Source organism: Australozyma saopauloensis, chromosome 2 (genome assembly GCF_035610405.1).
Source record: "Australozyma saopauloensis chromosome 2, complete sequence".
Classification (NCBI taxonomy): Eukaryota; Fungi; Ascomycota; class Pichiomycetes; order Serinales; family Metschnikowiaceae; genus Australozyma; species Australozyma saopauloensis.
The window spans coordinates 275,301-302,047 of record NC_086132.1 but is presented as its reverse complement, the minus strand read 5'-3'; the positions used below and the strand labels follow the sequence as shown (position 1 = coordinate 302,047).

Sequence of the window (26,747 nt, the reverse complement as noted above, 5' to 3'; positions counted from 1 at the left end):
TTGAATAACATCTGTGGAAATCAGCTCCGAAACTCAACTCGAGATCACTTTATTTCATACCTCTGACCTTGTTCTACCCATTTCGTACCTTATTCCACTATAATTCCTCCCACTTCGGCAGTGCTTGGTTCTGTTACGGGTTGATCACGATCGTTGGCATCGTCAAAAGAATAGCTGAGATCCAAATTGCCGCTATCATTTGCATCGTTATTTTCCTCCGCGTGATTTGTGACTTCAACGACATTGACGTCATTAACATTTGTTGTGGCTAAAGTAGATTCAATGAAGGCAACAGCTGGGTACAATTGTATGACCTGGCCATCAGATGGATTTCCTGTTTCTGAGGACGTACTCCAGGGACTCCACTTGAATAGTTTACCAAAAATACCAGTCTCGTTTTGGCGAGCGCTCTCAATATCGTCCGAATCATCCTGCTGGCCGATATCAGTAGAACCCCTGAAGAAGAAGAATGACAATCCTAGCAAATAATTGGACAAAGACGAAAGAACCGCAAGTACAAGCACTAGTAGTGAAAGGTAACCCAGAAAATCATTCATGAAACCGTTCTCCTTACCAAAGCCATATGTGAATTGACACAAAAAATAGCAGGGAATCCAGATCCAATAGAAATATCTCCAAGGTTTCAAAGTATCATATATCATTCGAATCAAAAAGAGCCAGCAGTTGTTCCGGAAACTGTTGCGGTACACCGAGGTGATTTCTTGCGACCAGACTTGAATATAGATCCTTAGCTCTTCAGTGACCTTTGTAGCGTAGAGACCGTGGTAGTTGTCGCTCCAATAGCGGAGATAGTCTGCGCATACTTGATCCATTTTGCGCGTCAATTCAATGGTTTTGGCGTTCCAGCCCATAGGTTGGGCGAAGAAGTATTCTACCCTGCCATTTGAAATTGAACGGGTACTACGCACATGTCCATTTTCCCATGACTCATGCTCGTTGACTAATTCTATCATTTGTTGCATCATCATATAATTCGTGGTGTAGATCGCTGCCATCGTCCTGTCATTTATTCTCCAATCGAAGGATTGAGTACATTGAACATACGCCATAAGGTCTGATGCTTCGCGTTTGAATTTGGAGTGAAGGTTGGTTTGGATATGAGGAGTTCCGACATATGTTGGAGCAATCCGTTCGGCGTTGATGTTGTCCAGGTTCTGTCCAATATTCTGGTGGTCGAAATCCCCGCCGAGATCTTGCATCTCGAGATCAACAGTTTCAGGTACCTCAGAAGTTCGCCTGGATAGAAAATTGAAGAATCCCATTGCTGGTCTAAATTCCGGTCACTTTTTCGACGAATCTGAGGAAAAGTGAAGGAGGTGGTGTTCTGAGGAAATCTACAGTCACACACGAGACCGAACAAGGTGCAACCGGGCTTCGAAAAAAATAAAGTATACAGCAAAAGGGTACTTTCTCGAGCTTTCTCAGTGTTTCTTGAGGGCTGACTCCCAATAGAACGGTGGATCGTTTGTTTCTTTGCTACAACACCCTTAAGTATGGCATCACAATCAAGCGCAGAATGTCACAGCATTACAAATTTAATCCAAAAGATTTTAGATATGGACACTTTCATTCCGTTTAGAACAACGTTCAATATTGCTAAGTTTGCTTGCACCAACAGAAGCAGTGGCGTCCGTTCATCTCTAGAATATCTTGGCCTATTTCTGCAAAAAGGTATGTATCTATCATCAGTGGACTCTGCTCTTCTCATTCCGAAGAAATGGACGAAGAGAAAGAAAAGGGAATTGTTTACAGCATAAATCATTTTCACTCATTTACGCTGTATCGATATTAAGAACCGAGGATCGGATTTGAAGCTTTATGTCCGAAGATCTGATAAATCTCATGCTGTAGAATGGTTGCAAAAATATGTTTGATTCTGCAGATAACACAGCCAACTGAAAAGAGTTTACAACAGAACACAACGAATCTACATGATTGGGTAGTTCGTATTCCTTTTACGAGAAATTGTGAGTGACACTGAGTTTTCGATCAGTTGGTCGCTATTAGACACTCTAATGATTCTGGAACTAGTACATCAGCGATACTACCCAGACTGAAAAGACGGATTAATCACCCGGACGGAACAAGATAATCAACTTAAATGAACGTTGAAAAGCTTCAATTTTGTGAAACATAAAAAAAGAGCAGACGTATTTAGAGCCTAGGTTTGCTTTGTGTATGCAAAGCTACATTAACGAAGTATACGTTTTGACCAATGAATCTTAAAACAATAATGCCCATCGAATTGTATGAATCCAAAAAACATCAATTAGTCGCTCTTGTTCCAACTCATATATCTATGATGCCTCTATCGTTCCCTCCTAAATGTCACAAGATCAATGGCTACTTCAATTTTTCACCGCAGCCACAGTATTCTTTATAGGAATTTTTGTTTTCCTTTCCATTCCTGCTCAACTGAACTATAAAAAAAAAATACATATCTACAATTCACGATCCACAGTTCCTCCATCTGACTCATCCCTCATATCTCGTATCTCTATAGACAGTACAAGAACAAAGAATACATTAATTCTCCTCGACATTTTTCCTCCGAGATTTTCAATTTCACTCATCGTTGTTTTTTTCGACAAATTCCTTGAAAACTTCACTTCTTGTCTCCCCCCATACACTCGCTCTACTTTCTCTTATCTCGTACTCCCATAATAATTTTTCACTCATGGTTGATCCACTACAAGAGATCGTCTACGGGTCGATGGCCGGCTGTCTTGGGAAACTCATCGAATTTCCCTTTGACACAGTCAAAGTTCGTCTTCAGACGACCCATGGAGCCTCGACGCTAGGGGTCACCAGGCAAATCTTGACCGATGAGGGTCTACTTTCGTTCTACAAAGGCATTAAGGCTCCAATGTTGGGCGCATGTATGGAAAGTGCGGTGCTCTTTTCTGCATTTCAGTATGGGCAACAGGCATTGCGGACATACACGCCTTTGGGGTCTGAATCGATGGCGTCTGTGTGTTTGAGTGGTGCATTTTCGGGGTTGGCAGCCTCGTTCGTGTTGACCCCCGTGGAATTGGTGAAATGCAATTTGCAAGTAGCGAATTTGGTCGCCAAGGAGAAGAAGTCTGCTTCCTACATGTCTGTCATTCGCCAGGTGGTGAAAACAACCGGTGTAGTGGGATTGTGGCATGGTCTCTCATCTACGCTAGTCAGAGAAATGGCTGGAACCGCCGTCTGGTTTGCGTCATATGAAGAGGCGGTGAGAGTATACAACCGTATCAATCCTGGTCGCGAGAATATCAACCTACTCGCAAGCGGCGCCACAGCTGGGTTTATGTTCAATTTGTCGATTTATCCGGTCGACACCATCAAGTCGAACGTGCAAACATCGCAGGCGATGAATCTGGCGGCCAAGACGGACTTTATATCGGTGACTTCTCGGCTTATACTGAAGCCCGGTGGGGTTCGTAACTTGTACAATGGGTTGGGCATCACGTTGGTGAGATCTATTCCTGCCAACGCTGTGATTTTCTACACCTACGAGTGGCTTAAGAAAAGCTCCCTCTTGTAAGAGCTCATTTTCCTCTGCGTGTGTGTGTGTGTGTGAGTGTGTGACTTGTGTCTCACCGTTATTTATTGAGCATATTCATAATATCTGTACCATATCATAAAAGACGGAGACGCCATTGGCGCCTCCTTTTCTTATTCACATCGTTTCTGTCGTTTCTGTGAGTTGTTCATTCAGCAACAAGACAATTGGCCCTTTTGGTGCTTATAGGAATAATACAAGGGAGTTACTGCTGAATGATCAATCACTGTAATAAATATAGTTCATTTAGAGCAACTTTTTAAGACGACGGCCTTGTAAGATTCTCACCAACTTGATGCTGCCGACCATCAATTCCTCCTTGAAATAAAACAAGAAGGCAGCAGTCATGATAGATTGGAACAACTTAACAGCCAAACCGCGGTATAAGCCTTCCAAGCCTTCCTCGTGGATAATTTTACGAATTTCCTGCCACATCGACAACTCCTTAGCTTGCTCGTCCGAAACCTGCTTCTTTTTCACATGCATGCGGGACTTAAGTGTGATATAGGGATAAGTCAATGTGGTGGCCACCAATTTCCCCAAAGCACCAATCAAAAACGCTTTTGCCGAAGTGAATGCAGCAACACCGCTAGAGGCCACGATCGCATTGCGGAACTGCTCCAAGATGGTGTATTGAATGATCGGGTTGATCACAAGTACAAGGGCAGGAAACACTCCCGCAAACAAAGTTCCTACACCATCCGTTTGTGCAATATCTACCATTGTCCTGAACGCAGACCGACTCCGTGTACCCTCTTCTTTGGTGCGGGTCATCAGACGAGTATTGGCGACCCAAAACGGGTTCGTTCCAATCACCGTGATGGCACCTGCAACCGCACCAGTAATCATCAGCTCCACCGTGGTCAAACCTCTCTTTCTGCGCGAGCCTCCCGCGGCTACTTTTGCCTGGAGAAAGGCATTTGACGAGAGTTCATAGAAGTAGTAGTAGATGAAGTTGGAGAGTGTAATTCCGTACAAGGCGCTCTCCAACCCGGAGTAAAGCCCGCCAATTCCTTTCTGACGAATCACGTCCCGCAACCCCGCTTTCTTGTCGGTATCCTCATCTTTTTTTTTCTTTGTAGTTTGTGCTAATGTGGATAATGTCACCAAAGGATAAGTGACTATCATGGAAAGGGCACCACCACCGGCGCCAGCGAGGGCATGAGCAAATTCACTACCGGACGACATTTTCGGGAATTTTGGAATATTTTAATGGAAACGGTGGAAATGTGTGGTGGAAAAAGTAGTAGTATGTACGAAGTAAATAGTACCGTGGATGTGTGGGGTAAAGCTGTCAAAGTGCTTAGAGACAGGACAGAAGAGAGGGAGGAACTGGAGTGAGATAATTGACTTTTAAGAAGATGATTTTCCTGAAAATGAATACAATTTTCTTTTTTGACAGATTTTTCTTGTTTTTGATTTTCTCATTGTCTTTCACTGTTGTGCTTTGTTCTGTCTCTCTATCTAAGGCTTACAACATGTTCGAAACAACCAGATCATGTAAAAATTGAGTTTTGATTTGCACTAATCATTCCATAATAGTGGAACAGAACTTTCCGTATAAAAATTCGTATTCTGAATTATGATCATTGCTCGTTAGAGCTCTACACTTCATACCTAACTTATTCATTAGTAGGCTCAATAGAGACATTCTATACTCTCACAGACGGCACCAGGGCTATTTACAGGTTCTATGCTTGGTTCTGCTCGAGAAACTCGGAGGCAATGCCCTCAAGAGTGACAGGACCCTCGAGAAGCTTCTCTCTGACAAAAGCCTCTGCAGCCTTCTTTCCGTGGATGAAAGTCACAGCACCCACCAACGCATACATCATCTGCGCACTCACCTTCAACTCACCGCTCTCCTGGAAACTCAACAGGCTGTTGTATGACTTCCAGAACATGGTGTTGTTGAGCTTGGTGGACTGGGCAAAAAGTCCCAAAGCCATACGGCCACCGAGTTCCTTGGCAATGGGCGTACCCAAAACATCCAAGTTTTTGCCGTTGACGGCCAAGTCATTGGTGGTAGCACCCTCGACTACAAATTTGGCCAAGAACAAGTTAAGCACCTTGGAACCCATGGCGCTCAACTTCTCGTTGTATGGTTTGAGTCCGTTTGTGAATGACTTGTGCGTGATGACCTGCAATGCCAAGTCGTCAGGGATGGCGTACTTGTCGGCCAAGAACAGTTTTATGGAGCTCAAGTTGGATTCAGTAGCGCCGTACTTCTCGCCGGTAGCCAACTGAAGAACCTTGCTGGGATCCTTACGGATGGGCATTCGCGTCTGCATGAAAACAGATCTTGTGAATATTCTCAGAGCCATGGTTTGTGTCGGTCTGGGGAAGGTTCAAGCTGGGTTTTGTGAAATGCACTATCGAAGCAGATACTCTTGTACAATGAGAGAACTGTGATAATTGACACTAAGTGAAATCGATATGAGTATGAGCTAGGGTCAATCTTTCAGCAGATTCCTCCGGGATGTTCCGTTTATAGGGGTGCTGAAAAAGTGAACAATGGTAACTCCTCTGAAATGGACGCTAGAGATTCAGGAAAAAGCGCAGCGTAGTCGTCTTACTCGTGAGAATACACTGTGTGTTGCAGCAAGGGCAGATTTGGGGACGAAGTCGGGGTGGAAATACTCGGGCCGCTTTTTTTTTCAGTCTCGCTTGTCACTGGAAATAAGAAGGTGAGAAATGGTACAAGCGGTGGTGCACGGGTCTCTTCTGGGTGTGGAACAGAACAAGGCCCATTCTAAGAACCCGAAATGGCCATGGATGGAATTCTAACAAAAAAAATCTCTCTATTTACAGAAATCATAGATTCCAGTTGAAAAAAAATTTATGATTACATCCCTCTTCCCGATTTGCGTCTAGTATTCTCCATCATTGTCTGTGGTGCTTCCTGCAGTACTCCACCGTGCGATGAGAGCGATGCCTGATCCCATCTGTAAATCCAATACCATATCCCAAAACACACTCAGCCAATTCTGTGACGCACAATGGATGTGTTTCGTATTTTAAGCCGAGGAGCATCCCTCAAGCTGAGCAAAAAGGCTCTGGCAGACTTCCTGCTTCCAAAACCGGCTGCCGCAGCCAAATCGAATGTCTCCAATATGGAGGCCGAAATAGACAAGGAAACGGATTTTTTCCGGACCAGAAAAACCAAAAACGTGGATGCTGACTCTGCCGCTGCCGAATCTCTGGAAAAATCCTCCGAGACTACTCGTAGAGGCCCTAAAACGATCGAATTCGACTATGATTCTGTCATTTCCACCGAAAACGAAGCAGCAGAGTTCCGTCTACAATCGCACTCCAAGGTATATGGTGAAGACATTCCTCTTCCGATTGGATCTTTTGCCGACATGACGACCCGTTTCAACATGAACAAACGTCTCGTCCATAATCTTCTCGATGCGGAGTTTGTCGAGCCCACTCCTATTCAATGTGAGGCCATCCCCTCGACTCTTGCTCATCGAGATGTTCTTGCATGTGCGCCTACGGGTTCTGGTAAGACATTGGCCTTTCTCATTCCTATGATCCAAGCTCTCTTAGAGGAGGCGCCACAAAAGAACACCTCGGTGCGCGGACTTATTATTGCGCCCACCAACGAGTTGGCGCTGCAAATCCATGCTCAACTCCAGGTCCTCACCAAGGGTCACAAGAGCTTGCCCAGCGCCATCTTGTCGAGACAGTTAGCCGTGCGTCTCTCCGAGAATATCGTCAAGGCAGGTAAATATGCCATCATCGTGTCGACGCCATTGAGACTACTAGATGTGGTGAAAAACGGAAACATGGACCTCACCGCAGTCGAAGAGCTTGTCATTGATGAGGCCGACCGCTTGTTCGACAAGGGGTTCGTTGAACAGACCGATGCCATCTTGGCCGAGTGTACACATCCTCGACTCAGAAAGCTGTGCTTCTCTGCTACAATTCCTACCGGTGTCGAGGATCTCGCTAAGTCCATTATGCGTGATCCCATTAGAATCGTTGTTGGTAAAAGAGACACTGCCTCCTCTACGATTGACCAGAAATTGGTGTTCACAGGGTCCGAGGAAGGAAAGCTTGTGGCTATCCGTCAAATGATTCAGCAGGGTGAGTTCAAGCCGCCAGTGATTATTTTCTTGCAGCTGATTCCTCGTGCTAAAGCCTTGTTCCACGAGTTGTTGTACGACAAGCTCAATGTGGACGTCATCCACGCAGAGAGGACACCCAAACAAAGAGATGAGGTTATCAAGCGCTTCAAAAACGGTGACATTTGGGTGCTCATCACCACTGATGTTCTTGCCAGAGGTGTGGATTTCAAGGCCGTCAACCTTGTCATCAACTACGACGTGCCGCAGTCAGCACAGACATACGTGCACAGAATCGGTAGAACCGGTAGAGGAGGTAAGGAAGGACGTGCGGTGACCTTTTTCACCAAGGAAGATAGCATGACCGTCAAGCCTATTGTCAACGCCATGAAACAGTCAGGCAGTACCGGATACAGCGACTGGATGGAGAAGATGAGCAAATTGAGCAGCTACGACAGAAAGCGTGTCAAGACACAGCTCTTGGAGAGAAAGGAGATCAGTACGGTGCCCAAGATTGTCAAACAGAAGAGAAAGCAGAGACAAGACATGATCGAGGCGTCCAAGAAAAGAAAAGAGCAGGATAAGACGAGCTAGGGATATACATTATAATAGGGTTTTTTACATTAATAGAGTATGGCGATCATCTATTCAATCGAGCCACAGTGTAAATTCAGTCACATGGATTGTCTGCAATGTAGAATAAGCAAGCAACTACGAAACCATGAACCTCATTTCACTCAATATGTCACTCCCCCACTAAGCTCTACATCTGGTCACTTAAATATCGTTTATTGCCCTGCGGCTCGTATCTACACTGCCTGAATATGTTATCCCATAGGATGTCTAAATGCGTCCAGCACCCACAACTCCCTAGTGGTGCTCGCCATGAACAGATGGGTATCCAACAATGTGTCTTCTACCGATCATCTCACCCAAAGCAAAGAATCCGTAACATTGCAAACCCAAAGCTCCGAGCTTGTAAGCAGCCTCCTTGTTGTTGGCACCAAGAGCCTTGAAGTTCTTGGCAATAACAGCACCGTGGTCAGAGCCCTTCACGAACTTGACGAAAGAACCGTAGACCTTCTGGAACTCGGCCTGGGATGGTGGTGCCAATCCTTCGGCTTTGTAGACGATCTTGCCCATTTCGGCGCCGACTTTACCCCAGTAAACGGCACAGTTGGCCAATTCTCCGGATTTGGTAACGACCGAGTTGACGAGGCCGGTGGCCTTGGTGACGATGGCGGACATTGTTGTGTGGTTTTAGGTGGTGGATGGGAATATTTTCCTCAGCCAATGAGTGAAGGAACCTGCGTGTGTGCAGGGAAAGTGAAAAATCGTGGGTGCAAAATACTCTGGGTCCCGGGGGTATTTATATGTGGGGGATGTGGGGGATTTTTTCGTGTGTTGATAATCTGGTTGCTCCTTATTTTCTTTTTTTTTATTTTGCTTTTGTTGTCATTGATATTGCTGTGGGTTGACTTGGTGTAGATTAAGTGGTGAGATTATGAAGTATAGTGGGATGGTAATTTTGTTAGACGCAGAAAAATTTGGGGAGAAAAATTATCTAGATATTATCTCATTATTGAATTTTGATATTATTATTCATTCTTTAATTGGCTTCTCGTTGAACAAATTCCTTGGATACTACATACTCCCTTGCAATGAAACATAAGCCAAGTAGAAACATTCATTAAATATAGATCTTTACAAAGACAATGAGTTAAATCTCTCGGGCCATATCATAGGAGCAACCAAACTCCAGATGTACAATGCATAACAGACCCAGGAACTGACAATTTTGACCCAACTGGAAAAGTATGTTCTTCCAACGGGAATGAAGTCTCCAACATCGTCCTGTTTAACATTTATCGTAAGAAGCGTAGAAATGTACTGTGTGGCCAAGAAAAAGATGATGTGGAACAATGCGTAATTGTATTTCACTGGCAGTTTGACATTGTTCTGGGCCTCCTCTACATCATCATACAAATCCACTTGGTTGAGCGCACTTTCTGGAAGTGAACCTTCGTCCACTGCTTGCTTGATGGCCTGGTATCTCATTTGGCTCCGCTCGCTGGGCTGTTCCGACACCGAGCCTTCCACTGGCTCAGGGACGTCGATGTCGAAAAACGAAGAATTAGCTGCTCTTGTTGTGGTGTAAGCAAGTGCCAAGAAAGTGAAGAAAGCGCCAAGCACAATGGAGAATGTACGTGTACCCTTTGATCTAACAAGTGGATTACACTGTTTATCATCGGGCTCCGATACAACGGCACTCAAGACCAAGTATGTGCAATAAAACACCACCATTGATGCCTGTGCAAGGCCTGCATTTGGGTTTGATTCTTGGACGTTTTGGTTGATAGAAACCATAGACGTTATCAAAGCAAACACAACGTTAAGACTGATGGCAGTCTGGTTCATGCTGCACCCGCTGCTGGCAAAGAACACATACATGACAATTGTCAAGGCGATACTACAGACGTACATGGACAAGGTTCCACCCACCAAAAGTTTCTTCCAGAAGCCAGCGTTGTATTCATCATCGCCGGTCAATTCCTCCAACTCGATCTTTTCCAAGCATTTCTCAGCCCATGCATGAGCAAAGTCGACCAAGAGAATGAGGCCAATGCCAAGAAATATCGTAGAGAAAATAATAGCGATGTGGTTTCCGTAGAAGACAAAGAAGTCATCCGGAATCACCAAGAAGTTGATGGCCAATAAGGCCATCCACGCAAGCACTTTAAGCTTCCAGTACCCGTTCTGGATGACACTCCGTGGATTGGCAGTGGACTTCACATTGACCAACACTGCGGCAAGCATCAAGTGGAGCACTCCGAGAGCCAAGTTGATTCTGTGGACCGATACGAAACTAATACACTGTTTCCCATCCGGGCCGCACCGATTGTTAATATATCCGAAAGAAATCTTCTCCAAACGATTCACTACAAATGGAGATAATGCCACCCATGACAAAATGGAGTTTATGAGGAGAATGAGGGCGTATGTGAGTCTTGTCATGGTAGATGATTGAAATGTACCGCCTATAGACGAACAGAACGCCGAGCATGCAGCTGCGCCGAAGCATGAGGCTAGCCAACTTGTTCCTGCCAAAGGAATCGAAACGAGTGCACCCATTGCGAGAAGTCTAGAGGCTTCTGTAGTACGTTTTGTGATAGATACGGATGTAAGCTAAAGATGCAAGACAGTGGAATTTTTACTAAGAGTTTTGAGCAATTGGAATCTCCTTGTCTGTTGGTTCACAGAGGTGGATGGTTTATATTGCTTTGGTGTGGATTGTTGGTTATCTATGAACCAGAGTTCAGTTTGTATGTATAGTATGGTGAGGAATGACTGGACTGGGCCTAATACATACTCAGTGTACGGGGTACATTGAAAAGAAACCATAAATAATATAGGGGATAGATCCAGTACGCGGAATCTTTTCACTTTTAACTTTAACTTTATTCTCCCTTTTTTTTCTCAAATTCGTCTCAATTTGCTTTGCTGCATGGATAGAAACTGTCAAGGTGTTTTTAGCAGCCAATCTGGACGATACGAGCAGATCGCAGCACAGATTTTGTTAAATACTTTGAATAAACTGTCGCAAAATATTTTGATTCATTTCTCCTTCCACTTTATATCACGATCATTATAGTATTCTCTACCTGTATTGGCTCCCTTTCCTTCTGTAGTGCCAAATATACCTACAAACCAAATCCAACAGCAATCTCAAAATTCGATCACTCCAGTCGGTCCTGAGATATTCCCTGTAATTTATTCTTGATTGTTGATAGTATTCAAATTCCTCAAACTCCTTATCTTATCTCATCTCATCTCATCGCATCTCATCCCCATCGTCTATATACCCCCACATTTAATACTCATATCGACTCGAATCCTGGACCATGTCCTTCAGAAGAAGAAACGAGCCGCTCTCAGGAAATGATTCACGGCGCTTACCGCCCGTGACACCTTTGCCTGGATCGAGGGCGCCTTCTGTTGGTGGCCCTGCTCCAGTTTTAAGGCCAAATCAGGTTCCATCGTCGATGACTCTGTCGCCATTTGCACCAATTGATCGCTCTGGCGCCACCCATGTGAGAAAACCTGTTGCCGTGGTGCCAAAAAGCGCTTCTTTTGCTGAAAATCCGGCCGTGAAACCCTCTTTGGTGACTTCTCAACCAACAGTCTCAACTGGATGTGCTGATTTGGATAAGCTTCTAATGCACCTGGGCCTTCCACTCTCCAACACTATACTTATTGAAGAGTCTGGAACCACAGATTTTGCCTCCGTACTTCTCCGGGCCTTTGTTTCGCAGGGAGTGCTTCACAACCGTCTCAAATCCGAAAGTGGAAGCGCAAGCACGCATGTTATCGCTATAGGTGTTCCTTCAAGCTGGGCTCACGATCTTCCGGGTGAATATAAGGGTACTTCGAAGGAACAGAAAAAGGCCCAAATCAAACAAGACTCTGCCCAGGTCAGTGTTGCAAATATGGCAGAAAAGGACTTGAAAATTGCCTGGCGATACGGGCTCAACAAGAACACAAAGGAGACTTCTGAGGCTGAGGATGTAAGTGAGGGTATTTATCTGTCGCAATTCGATATTACCCAGCGCCTTGTTCCTGGCGCAGGCCCCCAAGATATAACATATGTCCCACTTGCACCTTCATACGCTTCTGTCGCAGAGCAAGTCCGCAAAATTGTCGAGCAGCACAACTCCAAGAACGAGCTAGTTCGTATCGCCATTCCCGGACTTCTCAATCCTTCGATATACCCTCCGCAGTTCTGCACCTCTGGCTACATAATTCCGCTTATACACAGCTTGAAAGCCATTGTTGCCAGCACTCTGCTGGTATTAATGGCATCCTTGCCGTTGGATTTGTATCCTCGTGAGTCTCTCATCACTCACATGCTCGAAACCGTCATGGACGGTGTGATCCATCTTCAGCCTTTTAATGCCGCCATGACCGCATTACTCGAGAGAGCTTACAAAAATGAACCTGCAAAGGTGCAACAAGGTCTTGTGAACATCTTAAAGATCCCAGTGTTGTCTGCACGGGGAGTCATGGCCATAGCAAACGGTGAGTCTGCTTTTAAGAATGGACGGAAGAGATTTGCTATAGAAGAATGGGGTATCCCTGTCGAGGACGGCGATGAAGATGACAAAAAAATTGATTTCTAGATTATACATTGGCTGTGCTACGTCGCGGAATCCATGCCAATTGGTTTGCACGGAGGAAGGGATAGGCTGAGGAATTGAAGTGGGTAGGATGAACACCGAATTTTTCAGGTAGTTGGCCCTCATCTGGAATCAGACCTCCTCTTGAGTTCACGCACTGTTTCTTTAAGGTCCTTCACTTCTGCCACTAGTTGTCTTTGGGTCTCCTTCATCTCATACAACAATGCATTGGTTTCCTTCAAAACCTCGACCACCAGCTGCGCTTTCGAGCTTCCGGCCTTCATGCTCTCGCCCAAAACCTGTGGCTCCGCATTGACGGTGACTGTTTTTGGTCGCTTATCGGGGCGACCTTCTCTCTCTAGCTCAAGAATACGCTGTCTACGCTCTGGCGACCCTGACCGCCGCACTGGGGACGCTAGTGACAGCTGTCTCGAGGGGCTGATGACTGGCCCCGGCCGGAGCTGTTCTGTTGCTGTGAGGGTCTTGAGAGGGCTTCTGAGGGCTCGAATTGGCGATCGTGAGATCCGATCTGCGCTGCCCGCCAGCGTGGGCACTCTGCTTGCTTTGCCGAGGTCTAGACGAGTGGGCGATGTCAAACCCAGCGCCGGATTTGACGGAGTTTGCAGTTGTTTCTCCCTATCCATTACGGAGATACGCGTCAGAGATGGAAGGATGAGGTTACGTGTGGATGCAGAAAGATAAGAGAATGCAAGATTGTGACTCTTTGAGGAATTGATCTGAATGTTATGTACTGCCAAAAAAAAGAAACTCTCGATCTTTTTCGTCGTATTCTTGCGAATGCTCACGATTGAATATTGGAGTATAGGGTTTGTACGTACCGGACCGATTGGTGTTCCTGCAGCATACACCCTCATCTAATCCCAATCGGGAACTGTAATGACGCGCGTCTACCATCTCCGAATCTCATTTACCTACTACATACTTTCTTCACTGAAGCCATCCGCATCCCTCTCGGCATCGACTTTCCGTCAAGAATCAACCCTAGAATAAGAAACGCGATAGCCGCTGTGCAGCGCTGAATATATAAAAGCCCCCCGATTTCCCATTTCTCTTCCCATACTCATCGTCTCTCTTTTTCAGAAACTAAATGTCGCTGCCCATTCGGAGTCACGACACAAACCCCGACTCTGTGACCCAGTCGCAGTCACAGTCACAGTCGCAATCGCAGCTGCAGCCCCTCGTGCCGTCGTCGCCGCTCTTTTTCGCCTCCAGTTCGTCCAACCCTGGATCAGATAACCTACCATCTTCACAAAGACAAAACGTATCGTCTCCACTCCATTACACATCGCTGAGTCGCCACCATGGCTCTGAGCTCTCGTCTTCAAGAGCCCGCTCCGACAACTTGACCTCGGATGTGGACCGTATTGTTCGTAGACCACTTCGGTCTGACTTGAACGCCGATGGCCTGTCTTCGCCAATGAGAAGACGGATGTTTGATGCCAGACACCCTTCGTCTTCTCGCGGTGGCGATGGCCAAGACATTCCTCTGGATAGTTCTCAATTGCAGTCGGACGTGTTCGATTCAGGCGAGCCTATCAGAGTCATCTGGGGTACGAATGTTTCCATTCAAGACTGTACCAATTCGTTCCGGGACTTTTTGATGCTGTTCAAGATGAAGTACCGCAAGAATATGGACGGATTGCCGGTCGAGCCCGAGGATCTGCAGCTCTACTACGTGGCTCAATTGAACGCCATGAAGGACTTAGGCACCACCAACTTGAACTTGGATGCCGCCAATTTGTTGGCCTATGGAGCCACGAAAAAGTTGTACTACCAACTCATCAACTATCCACAAGAAGTCATTCCAATCATGGACCAAACGGTCAAGGACTGCTTGGTGTCCTTGTTCGCTGACCAGGAGCCTGCCCCCTCCTCCATCGACGATATTGAAACGAACATATACACTATTCGTCCCTACAATATCAATGCTGTGCGCCGTGGTATGCGTGAGTTGAATCCAAACGATATAGATAAACTTGTCAGTGTGAAAGGTTTGGTTCTTCGTGCGAGTGCCATTATCCCTGACATGAAGGTGGCCTTTTTCAAGTGTACTGCTTGCGATCACACGATTGCTGTTGAAATTGACCGTGGTGTCATTTCTGAGCCCACCAAATGTCCAAGAGCTGTGTGTGGCCAGGTCAACACCATGACGATCATTCACAATAGATCCTCATTCGCAGACAAGCAGGTCATTAAATTGCAGGAGACTCCTGATTTGGTTCCAGACGGACAAACTCCCCACTCGGTCAACTTGTGTGTTTACGATGAGTTGGTTGACACCTGTAGAGCGGGTGACAGAATCGAGGTTTGTGGTATTTTCCGTTCGTTGCCCGTGAGAGTCAACACACGTCAGAGAGCTTTGAAGAACTTATACAAAACATACTTGGATGTTGTGCACATCAAGAAAATCGACGTGAAGCGTCTTTCTTCGGACTCTTCAACATTGCAACAGCAGGCAGTCGAATCGCAAGAGGTCGAGCAGCAAAGGAAATTGTCTGACGATATGATTGAGAAAATCAAGGAAGTTTCCCAGAGAGATGACTTGTATGATGTATTGGCACGTTCCTTGGCTCCCTCGGTCTATGAGATGGACGATGTCAAGAAGGGTATCCTTCTTCAGCTTTTTGGCGGTACCAACAAAACTTTCAAGAAAGGTGGACGGTACAGAGGCGATGTCAACATTCTTCTTTGTGGTGATCCATCCACATCGAAGTCGCAATTGCTTCAGTACGTGCACAAGATCGCTCCCAGAGGTATCTACACTTCTGGTAAAGGTTCATCTGCAGTCGGTTTAACTGCTTACATCACCAGAGACATCGATACAAAGCAGCTTGTGCTTGAATCCGGTGCCCTTATCCTTTCTGATGGTGGTGTCTGTTGTATTGACGAGTTTGACAAAATGAGCGATGCAACTCGGTCTGTGTTGCACGAAGTTATGGAGCAGCAGACAATTTCTATTGCCAAAGCTGGTATCATCACTACACTTAATGCCAGAACATCCATCTTGGCATCCGCCAACCCTATCAACTCTCGTTATGATCCTAACCTTCCTGTCACAGCCAATATCGACTTGCCTCCACCCCTTTTGTCTCGTTTTGATTTGGTCTATTTAATTCTCGACAGAGTTGACGAGAAAATTGACCGTCACTTGGCCAGTCACATCACAGACATGTATTTGGAAGATGTACCTGATTCAGTCTCTACAAACACGATCTTGCCGGTTGAGATCCTCAGTGCCTATATTCAATATGCAAAGGAGAACATGAATCCAGTCATCACTGAAGAGAGCAAAAATATTCTTGTTCGAGCATACGTTGACATGCGTAAGCTCGGAGATGATCCTCGTGCTCTGGAAAAACGAATCACCGCAACAACCAGACAATTGGAGTCGATGATCAGATTGGCCGAGGCACACGCCAAGATGCGTTTGAGCCAGGTCGTAGAGGCCATTGATGTTCGTGAAGCAGTGCGCTTGATCAAATCGGCCATCAAAGATTATGCTACTGATCCAAAGACGGGTAGAATCGACATGACCTTGTTCCAAACAGGTACCAGTGAAGCACAGAAAAAGCTCCGTGAAGACTTGAGTCGCGCAGTTCTTGAAATGCTTGAAGACGGAAACCCAATTAGATATCATGACCTCATGCTTAAGGTGAACGAGAAGCTGAACATCCGTGTTGAGACCTTTGATCTCAATGAGATTATCAGACGGTTGGTAGCAGATGGAAAGATTTCGGAGCTGGGCGATCAGCATCGCCGTACTGTGAGGAAGATTGCCATCTTGTAATAGTTATAGATTAATTTATGTTATAGGGGACTCTGTCGATAGTGAGCACATCTATTCTTACACAAGAAACTTCTAGATGCATTAAAATGTGTGTATTGGTCTTTTGGTCTTTCGTTATTTACAATTGAAGCAATTGAGCGATCGCTATAGGAACAACTTCTCATCCTTCTTCTCTACATTTGATACTGGGGTTTCGTCGATTACGGTCTGCTTCGAGGCCTCAACCGGTTGTGCGGTCAACTGCTCCAAGTCATCTGGCTCATCAACCAGTTTGAGGAACGCTTCAAATTGTTCATCCAACTCAACATCCGTTACCGAGTTATACTTGTTTCTGGTGATGGAGTTGGCAATACTGAGTTCCTGAGCCACATTCACAGGCTCCTTGTTGCGGATTTTTCGAGTCACGTCCTCTATGATGCGGAATTTGGCCTCGTACGCAGTTTTCAACGCCTCAATCTCTTTTCGGCTCTTGGTGGATTCTACAACCACGGATCCAAACACAATCGTGAGAAACAAGGTCTTGAACACAGGCGCTCTTGTTAGTTCTCTGAACGAGGGCGTTCTTCTGGGATGCACTGTTGCATAGGCTCTGGTTTGTAGTATTCTTGCTGCTCTGTTCATTGTATGTGGAGTAGATAAGAGATGCAGCTTTAACTGTGGAGATTTAAATTCAAGTACAATATGACAAATACAATGGGAAACGTGAATTATTCCAGGCAAATACCATTCGATTAACATGTAGTTTTTACGACTCAATTTTCCCATTCCTCTAATTTGTCGTGGTTAGTCGCTACATAGGGCCACCTAATTAACTGGCTTGTTCTCTGTTTGCTGGCAAGCAGAAGCTTTTGAGAGACTCTAGAGCCATTCCCTGTCTATCGTACCAGTTTTTAGTAACCTCGTCCACATTGAAACGGATCTTCAAGTTCTGCAACAAACGAAGCACCTGATGTGGATTGTCTAGATCCCGCCACTCCCACAGGGCCATGAGATACCACATGGCACTTTTTCTAAACCTTGTTCTGCCCGAAATGCAGTTGTCATTCTGAGGCATTATCTTTGCCGAATTCTCATACCCGCCCTCCTCGACTTCCTCTGGCACTTGTACGCAAACGCCCTCTTTGAGGACTGGCTGAAGAAGGTCAGCAGCCTCTAATGGAACGTAATATGCAATGGCTTTTGCATAGCCAATGCGCTCATAGATGATTGCGCGGAGAACATGTGGACCGGACACAGCTCCAGAGCTGATTAAATGAGCATCTATATCCGTTGCTGCTTTGAGAAAATAGCCTTCGATCAAGTCGTCCCACCACCAGGGAATACTAAACATGCTGCTCATGTTCAAAAGCAACTCTGCAACGATTAAATAACTCCTGATGGCATATGTTTTTACATTGAACCGCAGCTTGAAGGTGTAAGTGAGGTTATCCATGTAAGGTTCGATGATATCATGTCGTATCTTTCTTAGTGTGTTTCTATCTGGAATCAAAGGAAGGGTGTCAGACGCCAGCGGCTGTGTTTGAGCTAAAAGAAGCGAAATAATGCAAAGTTCCTGTGTTGACGCCACATAGACCCAAGCCTTGTCGTTTGTATAATCCTTTTTTATGAGGTCATAGGTGGAATATGCATACTTGAAGTCCTTCAACATGAGAGACCAATCTGCGAGTTTTCGAATGACCTGCTCGGGAGACGAACGATAGTAGTAGTTGTCTTGGTGATTGAACGTGTTCGGGCTTGTTCCGCTGGCAGTCACGTCGTTGTTGTTATTGTTGAAGAACTTCCGAGAGACGGAGAACAAGCGTCCTGTGATAGACTTTTTGGGTAGGAGCACCAGATCATCCCATACACGGATCTTCTGTTCCATATAGGGAATCAATACCTTCGACAAAAACTCGTAGATCTTTAATCGTAGCGTCATATCAAGCAGTTTTGGCACATGTATGCTTTCATTGTCTTCGGCAGTATGTTGGAGAGAGAGATGTTGCACTTGTTCTTGGATAGTCATGTCTACAAGCTTCGACATCCGAACCTTCAGCGGATCCGAGTCCACGCCCAGAAACATGGGCAACGCCGACGATCCTACCGAGAGCGCCGTTCGGAGCTCCTCTTGAAACCTCCGGACCTCGGTCTCTGCCACGATACGGGAGTCGAATGCCACAAACGCATGGAACAAAACGTCCGAGATCTGAAAGTACCGCGGAAACGCAAAGTTGCGGAACTCTACGAGGAGCTGTCGAACTGTCTCGACCGAATCAGTGGCATAGTCTACTACGAAAATGTGTGCTACTGGGTGGTTCAAAGTGTCAAACAGCAGAATCCGGTTTGACGTCAACACCTTGCGGAACATATCTGAATACAAGTCTGTTCTAGAATTTGCCGATGCATGCTTGAGAAGCTGCTCCAAGGACGAAATACTGAAGAGCGGCGCTATCTCTCCCTTCTTATCTTCGGCAAGATTGTGTACTGTGAGTAATTCAGGAAGCGGTGCATCGAACCGAACGGGAAACAGCCCGTACGTTCGAGTTATAAGCTGAAGATTTGCAATGCGGTAGCTTTGGTTCGGGACACTATACCGAGCATTGTTGCCGTAGGGTCTGAGAACCAGAAGCGTAGATATCAGAGTGTCATTGCACTCTGTTTGGAAGAGCGCGTCAGCATTGAGGGTCAGATGGATCGATATTAGCGGCAGAAGTGTATGCTGGAGTAAAAGCTGCCGAGCTGCCGACGGCTGCACACCTTCAATTGCCATAGGTGCTTCTATAAGAGGTATATTGGGGGTTGGAAATATGGGGTGGAGAAAGAAAGAGGGTGAGGAAGATGGGTTTTGGAGAGAACATGACAATTCAGGTTGGGATGGGTAAAATAGTGTTTAATTATTTTTAGTTTGTGTAGAAGACGTTTTTTTGTGTGCTGTGGTGTGAACAATTGGTGAAGTTGTATCGTAGGCTGGGCGTATAAACTAATTTGTTTAGGAACGAAAGAGCCCAATGTCAGTAATTGAAAAACGAAACGGGTAAATGTGAAAATCCAATTTCCAATTTATGACATATTGCGTTTGGTCGTATTGAGCGGGTGTATGTAAGAGAAGTCAGGTTACCTTAAAGACGATTGCCGTAAGAATGGGTTTGAAATATTTTCGTAACAACCAGAATTTGATGATTCTTTATTTTGAAGTTAAATTGAATTCTTTAAAATTTCAGAATTCGGGTTGGATAGAAGACACCATGAGTTGATTCCATTTCTGAAGAATTGACAGGAGTACACAACAATGTCGAAATTGAAAAAACACAACTAAAAATCGATTTTGCATACAATCAAACAAAGAAAAGGACAATCCGCTTTTTAATCAGTATCTATAATGAACATAACATATTTCTTTGTTAGACAATTAGTCCTGCTCTATTCTGTTTCCTTGGTTGCAAACCTTCACATCTACCCACGCAAACCCGTCAACCTGCCAAAACCTGCCAAAACCAGATTAACAGCCGGAACCTGCCATTTGACTCCAGAAGGAGAATGAATTCCACCGAGATTATCCTGTCATCATATGATGACCACTCTGATCGACACAATTTTACGATGTTCTTCACCCTCCATATAGACACAATGCAGAATGGCTGCAGTCACAATACCTTGACCAATGCCTATTCGGGACAGATGAACACACGCCTTAACCCAATTACCCAGTCATTGTTCCCAAAGAAGAGGCACGATTCAGTGTCTGTATGCGCCGTTGCAAATAAGGTTGAAGTGGACAGGAGCACTGATCTCTAGACGCACCACCATCTGCGCATATGCAGGCAGGCAGATCAACTTTCCCGATTGGGCCCACAACCAAACATGACAAGCCAACGCTCCCCCAGCCATAGTGCAGCGATTTTTCCCATTCCAGATGAATGGACGAGGTGGAAATTGTTTGAGGCTTCAATGGAGGTAGTGATGAAGAAACGGGACGTGAAATTGCCCATTTGATTTCCAGAAAACTAAGATGTGAACAGACAAAATCACAGAATCTCACTCACAAAAAAAAAAAACCACCTCTCCTCAATCCCGTTGCATCCACAAATGTTTATTTACGGCGCATGTTTCAGGTCCAGCACTGTAGCAACGGCGCGGCTGCATGAATACGTCCGCTGCAACGCCTGAGAGAAAGGGGCTCTGAGGGAAAGAAAGGGCCGCTAATTCGAAACCGAAGAATTTAGAAAAGAGTTAGATTTTGAAGTGAGTTTTTTTGAATCGAGAAAATTAAAAAAATAGTCTAATTGCCAACTGTATCGCCGCGCGATTGTTCCCCCAGCCCTTGCCCGTTTTTTCAGGTCCAGATCTGAAACGTCTGTTTCATTGCACAGAGACATCACCAGCGACCTTGGCTCCAAACACCGAAGAAAAACCAACAACAACAAAAATTTCCAGTGAACAAAATCCAAATACCATACAATACACACTTCCCGCACCGCACAAATTTTTTTTCCCCTGATCTGCCGCCAAATCAAAGTTCTCTGTCACATTCCGCATTGTCTCGATTTAGCCCAATCGTCCCATTCCTGCCGTACCCATTCCTGTCTCTCCCCATCGGAAATTACCTACTACTTATTGTTTTCATCTGCCAACACTGGTATCTTTTTACTTCCGGGACTTCGCCGCCGCTCCTTTCGCCAGCCCCATTTTCTCTTGACTTCTTCGTCGGACGCAGCTGCTGCCTGTCGCTTGACCTGTTCTCTATTTCCGTCTGTTTAGCTTTACCAGTATCGATCCGGGTCGCTTTGTCCTGAAGACCGCCAGCTTTTTCGCTCTTGCTCATAACCGATTCTCTTTTTTTGGCTGGAACTTGCTGGCAACCTTGTAATTTCATCGTGTTTTCTTGTTTTGCGGTGTGTTGGCTCAGGTGCCATTAATAGATCTACAAACACCAACTCCACTCGGTCCAACGGGGACTCTCACTAGAAAAAACATCGCATCTATTCTCATTGAAAAAGGAAAGAAAACACCCCCATCATGTTCTCTTTGAAGCTCCACTCACTACTACTACTGTTGTATCTCTCCCTATACGTCACGGCGTTAACCAACCTCCAGCATGCAAACCTCGACTTCAATCTGTTGGGGGGAAGGATCTCGTTGTTTGGAGACTTCGACGGCGTGTCTTTCTACAACACAGCTAACGCATCCGCATTTCTTACACCGCCGCCTCTGGGCAGTGTCGGTTTCTACATCAGAAACACCACCACTTCAGACATCTCTACAGCTGCCACACTCGATGGCCTGGTGTCACAAGCATTGCAGCTTACCAACGATAGCGTGCTCCTTGTAGGTAATTTCACCCACATTAATAAGACTCCTGTCCAGTCTCCTGTGGTGTACAACGTCACAACTGGCCAGTTCAGCTCCATTTGGCCCCTCGCGCTGAAAAGAGACGACCAAATCAAACGAAACGTTTTGACCGCGCTTGTGGATGGAGAATTGGTCTACTTTGGAGGTGACTTCAGCTTCAACAACACAAATGGTGTTGCCGTCTATAATTCGAGAACCAAGGCGCTTCAGAGTACCCCGTTCTTGGGTTTTGGACCTGATTCTGTTGTCAACTCCATTGCTAAGTACTCTGGAAACAGCGCCAACCCTGGCTCTATTGTGTTTGGTGGAAAATTCAACACGCTAGGGTTCCCTCAACTTCTCATGCACAACGTAACATACAATGTTACCCTCGATAATACTACAAACTCCACCAACACTTCACTCATCTCAGCAGAGCAATTGGTTCTGCTTAAACATGCCATTTTCTCAAACCTGAACGGCGCCCCTGGCAATAACGATGCTTCTCTAATATGTCCTTCTCTGGCCACCACTTGGTCTGCTTTGGACGGAAGCGGTGCAGAATGGGCCGTGGAATTGCCAGACGCAATGAAGGGCCTTTCACCTACAAAAGTAAGAATCTATCTCCCCGATGACGCCTCCGACGGTATCAAGACATTCAGAATCTATACCTATCCAAACAATGGTATCATGAATCTCACATATGTTGATCCTGCAACAAACACACTCGCATACTGTGATGCCTGGTGTCCGTTATTGCAGTCGAATTCGTTGAAGAATATCACAGAGACAAATAAACTAAATTCGAGCAGTTTGAACAAAAACAATTCCGTTTTTGTGAACAACGATGGATCATTGTCCATGTATTACTACCCTGGTCTGAGTTCAAGAAATCTCGGATATGGCAGTAATTATCAGGAGTTTGCTCTAGTTAATCAATTGACAATTGACAAGGTCGGCCTTACTGCGCTTGCATGGTATGGCTCAAAGGCAGAATTCGCTGGTATCGAGTTGTACCAAGACCAGATTCGCGTTTACGCAAACAACACATTCAATGAGCCAAATTGTGGCTCAGCGTCTAACGGTGTCGGCAATAGCGTTCAGATCAACAACGGGTCTTGGCAATCGATCAAACAGCTCAACAGTGCAGTGACTACGAAAGATTATCTTGTTTCTGCTGTTCAAGATAGCAGCGCATCACTTACGTTTTATCCTAATATCTCCTACTCAGGTGTATACTCCATTCTCCTATACACCCCTGGATGTGCCTTAGATGGCTCCTGTGACAAGAGATCGATAATTAATGCAACTGTCATTAGTGCCAATGGAACCACTGTGTCCTCGCAACAAATCTACCAAAACAACTTGGAGGACAAATTCGACTATCTCTTCTTTGGACACTTCAATGCCTCTTCAAGCTCACGCCAAAACCGGATCAGATTGGACTATTTATCGCCGGTGAATCCATCTGTCCAAGACCCTTGGATGGTTGCAGACAAAGCTGTTGCAAATATTGTGGAGCTTGACACGTATTTCGTGAAAAACTTGACCAACTCAACGAATAGCACAAACACAAGCAAGTCGTTCATACTGAAAATGTCGCTTAATGGTCTTTTTGAATACTCATTGGCCAATTTCAGTAGCTTTGATCCAACTCTAGTCTACTCAATTTCTGGAAACTCTACCATTGTCGCAAAGACAAATACTTTTGTGGGTAATTCAACAATCAACTCACTCAGTGCGAATTTATCTCTGACTTCCTCGATTGATCAAGTTTTTGTCAATGGCAACTCCCTTCAATTACTTGGAACGTTCTCATCCCCTAATGTTACTCTCCAAAATTCCAATCTAATTTCGATGTCTCTCGATGGGTATAACAGCACTCTGAACGAGACTTTAGCAAAGGTTCAAGGAATTTCTAAGAGAGATTCACAACAAATTCTTGGATTCACATTCAACAATACGATTACGAGCGTCTTCCCATATGGAAATGCCTCGATTCTCTTGGGTCAATTCTCCATAAGCTCAGGAACAATAAAGAACCTAGCAGCGGGAAATGCCACCACTGAGACTGCGTCTAACGTTGCCCTTTACCAAGATGGTCAACTTTATTCCTTCGGCAATCCGTTCTACAACATCAACTTCTCACAATTCACTCAGATCTACATTGATGGCACAGAATATTTCGTATTTGCTGATGAGGACGGAAGCTACATCACTTGGGATAATTCGCAGAAATCATGGCTGAGTCAAGCTAATGTGCTTGACATTACAAATTCATTGACTCTCAACGATGCTCAGATAGTCATAGGATCGAATTTTGTTTCGATGCCAGGCAACAGTCGTGATCAGGCGTTTTTCTCCAATAATTCCGTCATCCAAAGCTACAGTTTCAATTTGAGCAGCGGCGCGATAAGAACCTCTTATTATGTGAACTCGACATTCGCTGTGATCGGGGGTAAATTCACAAGCAACCTGTCCAGTCCAAATGTTGCAGTCATTCAAAACAACACTCTCACGGAAATCTACAAAGGAGCCACATGGGACAACAATTCCGTTGTAAGCGCTTTGTTTGTGGATCCAGATGACGAATTCCTTTATGTTGGAAGCAACGGATCGGTTAAGACAGGTAACTTGCCTGTCACAGGTGTATCCGTCTACAGTCTTCGGAATCTGACGTTGTCACTGGTCCAGCCTCCAGATCTTTCCACGTACAACGGATCTGCCATATCAGTGAATGCGTTAGCGCTCTATGAAGAGAACAAACAGCTTCTTGTTGGCGGCAGATTTGATCGTGCTGGATCACTTGACTGTAACGTCGTTTGTATCTACGACACAGTCAATACGCGTTGGCTCAATCCGCAGACCGGCTCTAATACTGTCGCTTTGAGTGGAACAGTCACTGACGCAAAGTTCTTCAGCTCAGAAATAGCACTCTTGAGTGGAGACCTCGTGTTCAATGGTACCAAGACAAATTTCTTGACGTACAATTTTGCATCCAGTCTGTTTGCTTTACCACCAAATGAGTTCATGGCCACAGGTGTATCTGACAAGCATGTGACTAAATTCATCATCAATGACAACTCCAATGCACAATTGAAGAGTAGAATGGTGGCCAAGGGAAATGATTTCGTGATTGGGTTCAATGGCACTGGCTGGTCTCGCATTGATGCAGCCATTGATTACTCGAACACTACCAAGCTCACCGACTTGAAACTCGTTCAGCTTGCCTCAAAAAGCTCAAACAACAGTAACCAGACGTACTTCAATTCTGATAAGGCTCTCATGCTTTCTGGTGTGTTCAGTTTGAAGGGATATGGAGTAGTTAACTTGGCGGTGTTTGACGGAAGCAGTTGGTCTCCCTATGTCTTTACCCTGAACAGCTCTAAGATTGGCTTGGTATCTTCAATTTCATTCCAGGACATTTATAGACTTCAATCGTCCAATGATATCAAGAGCACTCTGAAGCACTTATCTGTGGGCCAAGTTGTGGGAATTTCTTTGGCGTGTGCCTTAGGATCCACTGCATTTGTGGGACTTTTATATATCATTCCGTTGTTCTTCCTTTTGAGAGAATCAAAAAAGAGAGAGGCGATGAGAAAAAGAATCAGCGAGGACGACATGATGAACATTGTCGACCCGGGTGATTTGTTCCATGAAATGGACTTGCAAAGAAACTACTAGGACACTCGTTTAATTATTTAATACAGACTAATTTTTTGACAAAGTAGCATGGAAGTATCTGTATTACAAGAGCCACAATAACTCGATTCTACGAATCCTTCATTTCGGGAACTACAATTCAGTTTATTTTTGAAGTTTCCTAGATCAAGACGATCTGTGGGTTCCTATTGTCGATCCCTTCGTGATTTGGATACTCGTGACAGCTTGCGATAGCATCTGGTCGATCCCTTTTCTTTGGGAGTCTTAGTATGCCCACTATAAAAAGCAGCTGCAATTGTCAGAAAGGAAAATTGGAATTGATTAAGTTTGCTATCAGAAAAGACATTTCCTTGTTCAAAAGCCACCTCGACAACATTACAGAAATCATTCACAAAGCACAAGTTCAAAACCACACTGAATGAAAGCGACAATTTTCTTGTTTTTTCTCGCTGCGATCACAAGTGTTGCTGCAGCTAGAAATGTCACTTTCCATGCCTTGGACCAAGACGGAACCGAGATTGGCTATCTTAGCGCTATTAATTCCGGTTATGGATTCGATTACTATTTCTTAGATTATCCTGATGCACGAAAAGATCAATATTACATTGATGGCGCCAACGTTGCCCAGCTTGAAGTTTCGGCAGATGTTCCATATGTGGTGGGAAGCCAAGACGGATTTCTAGCCGTTGGCTCGCCTATAAATCCAGTGAGCCTTGTGATCCAAAATGATCTTATCGGGAATTGGAAATTTTGGGCATGCTATGATGCCAATGATCCATATGGATACTCAACTAAATATAGAACGATTATGGTTACGGAAAGGGATATTATCAATCCACCCGCATCCAAGTGTGTTTCTGTTGAAATTTCCGTGGTTGATATTCCCATCTTGTTGTCGAATAGCTAGTTTCTTTTGAATTTACGATGCTGCTGACCTTGAGAATGTTGAGGTTTCATAGTTTTAGCTCACTGCTACAGAAGTGGGAAAATACTCAAATAGAGAATTGATAAGCACATCTCAATTCTCTTGGTTCAATACGATATGAATAACAGCCATTTTTATTTTCCTGTAAGTGATGCGGTGGCTCAATGGCAGAGCTTTTGATTCCAAATCAAAGGGTTGCAGGTTCGATTCCTGTCCGTGTCATCTTTTTTTTGTT

General features: G+C 45.0%; 13 protein-coding genes and 1 non-coding gene across 14 annotated transcripts; 6 read left to right on the top strand and 8 right to left on the bottom strand.

Moving 5' to 3' along the window:
• Window positions 1-89: 89 nt before the first annotated feature.
• PUMCH_001385 (uncharacterized protein) lies at window positions 90-1,283 on the bottom strand (the record flags this gene model as incomplete). Its single annotated transcript, XM_063020440.1, has 1 exon — window positions 90-1,283. One exon carries the CDS (start codon window positions 1,281-1,283, stop codon window positions 90-92), a length of 1,194 nt encoding a protein of 397 aa, XP_062876510.1.
• A 1,415-nt stretch (window positions 1,284-2,698) lies between these two features.
• On the top strand, window positions 2,699-3,550 carry PUMCH_001384 (uncharacterized protein; the record flags this gene model as incomplete). Its single annotated transcript, XM_063020439.1, has 1 exon — window positions 2,699-3,550. The coding sequence occupies one exon, from the start codon at window positions 2,699-2,701 to the stop codon at window positions 3,548-3,550; it is 852 nt and encodes a 283-aa protein (XP_062876509.1).
• A 264-nt stretch (window positions 3,551-3,814) lies between these two features.
• On the bottom strand, window positions 3,815-4,756 carry PUMCH_001383 (uncharacterized protein; the record flags this gene model as incomplete). Its single annotated transcript, XM_063020438.1, has 1 exon — window positions 3,815-4,756. The coding sequence occupies one exon, from the start codon at window positions 4,754-4,756 to the stop codon at window positions 3,815-3,817; it is 942 nt and encodes a 313-aa protein (XP_062876508.1).
• A 503-nt stretch (window positions 4,757-5,259) lies between these two features.
• On the bottom strand, window positions 5,260-5,889 carry PUMCH_001382 (uncharacterized protein; the record flags this gene model as incomplete). Its single annotated transcript, XM_063020437.1, has 1 exon — window positions 5,260-5,889. The coding sequence occupies one exon, from the start codon at window positions 5,887-5,889 to the stop codon at window positions 5,260-5,262; it is 630 nt and encodes a 209-aa protein (XP_062876507.1).
• Window positions 5,890-6,564: 675 nt separating this feature from the next.
• Window positions 6,565-8,229, top strand: PUMCH_001381 (uncharacterized protein; the record flags this gene model as incomplete). Its single annotated transcript, XM_063020436.1, has 1 exon — window positions 6,565-8,229. The coding sequence occupies one exon, from the start codon at window positions 6,565-6,567 to the stop codon at window positions 8,227-8,229; it is 1,665 nt and encodes a 554-aa protein (XP_062876506.1).
• Window positions 8,230-8,505: 276 nt separating this feature from the next.
• PUMCH_001380 (uncharacterized protein) lies at window positions 8,506-8,883 on the bottom strand (the record flags this gene model as incomplete). Its single annotated transcript, XM_063020435.1, has 1 exon — window positions 8,506-8,883. The coding sequence occupies one exon, from the start codon at window positions 8,881-8,883 to the stop codon at window positions 8,506-8,508; it is 378 nt and encodes a 125-aa protein (XP_062876505.1).
• A 456-nt stretch (window positions 8,884-9,339) lies between these two features.
• Window positions 9,340-10,767, bottom strand: PUMCH_001379 (uncharacterized protein; the record flags this gene model as incomplete). Its single annotated transcript, XM_063020434.1, has 1 exon — window positions 9,340-10,767. The coding sequence occupies one exon, from the start codon at window positions 10,765-10,767 to the stop codon at window positions 9,340-9,342; it is 1,428 nt and encodes a 475-aa protein (XP_062876504.1).
• Window positions 10,768-11,537: 770 nt separating this feature from the next.
• On the top strand, window positions 11,538-12,812 carry PUMCH_001378 (uncharacterized protein; the record flags this gene model as incomplete). The annotated part of the gene is made up of 1 exon (XM_063020433.1): window positions 11,538-12,812. One exon carries the CDS (start codon window positions 11,538-11,540, stop codon window positions 12,810-12,812), a length of 1,275 nt encoding a protein of 424 aa, XP_062876503.1.
• Window positions 12,813-12,931: 119 nt separating this feature from the next.
• On the bottom strand, window positions 12,932-13,684 carry PUMCH_001377 (uncharacterized protein; the record flags this gene model as incomplete). Its single annotated transcript, XM_063020432.1, has 1 exon — window positions 12,932-13,684. One exon carries the CDS (start codon window positions 13,682-13,684, stop codon window positions 12,932-12,934), a length of 753 nt encoding a protein of 250 aa, XP_062876502.1.
• A 233-nt stretch (window positions 13,685-13,917) lies between these two features.
• PUMCH_001376 (uncharacterized protein) lies at window positions 13,918-16,617 on the top strand (the record flags this gene model as incomplete). The annotated part of the gene is made up of 1 exon (XM_063020431.1): window positions 13,918-16,617. One exon carries the CDS (start codon window positions 13,918-13,920, stop codon window positions 16,615-16,617), a length of 2,700 nt encoding a protein of 899 aa, XP_062876501.1.
• A 144-nt stretch (window positions 16,618-16,761) lies between these two features.
• On the bottom strand, window positions 16,762-17,382 carry PUMCH_001375 (uncharacterized protein; the record flags this gene model as incomplete). The annotated part of the gene is made up of 1 exon (XM_063020430.1): window positions 16,762-17,382. The coding sequence occupies one exon, from the start codon at window positions 17,380-17,382 to the stop codon at window positions 16,762-16,764; it is 621 nt and encodes a 206-aa protein (XP_062876500.1).
• Window positions 17,383-17,425: 43 nt separating this feature from the next.
• On the bottom strand, window positions 17,426-19,366 carry PUMCH_001374 (uncharacterized protein; the record flags this gene model as incomplete). The annotated part of the gene is made up of 1 exon (XM_063020429.1): window positions 17,426-19,366. One exon carries the CDS (start codon window positions 19,364-19,366, stop codon window positions 17,426-17,428), a length of 1,941 nt encoding a protein of 646 aa, XP_062876499.1.
• Window positions 19,367-21,612: 2,246 nt separating this feature from the next.
• PUMCH_001373 (uncharacterized protein) lies at window positions 21,613-25,608 on the top strand (the record flags this gene model as incomplete). Its single annotated transcript, XM_063020428.1, has 1 exon — window positions 21,613-25,608. One exon carries the CDS (start codon window positions 21,613-21,615, stop codon window positions 25,606-25,608), a length of 3,996 nt encoding a protein of 1,331 aa, XP_062876498.1.
• Window positions 25,609-26,662: 1,054 nt separating this feature from the next.
• PUMCH_001372 lies at window positions 26,663-26,734 on the top strand. The gene has a single exon. It is a non-coding gene; the product is annotated as a tRNA-Trp (tRNA).
• The last annotated feature ends 13 nt before the right edge of the window (window positions 26,735-26,747 follow it).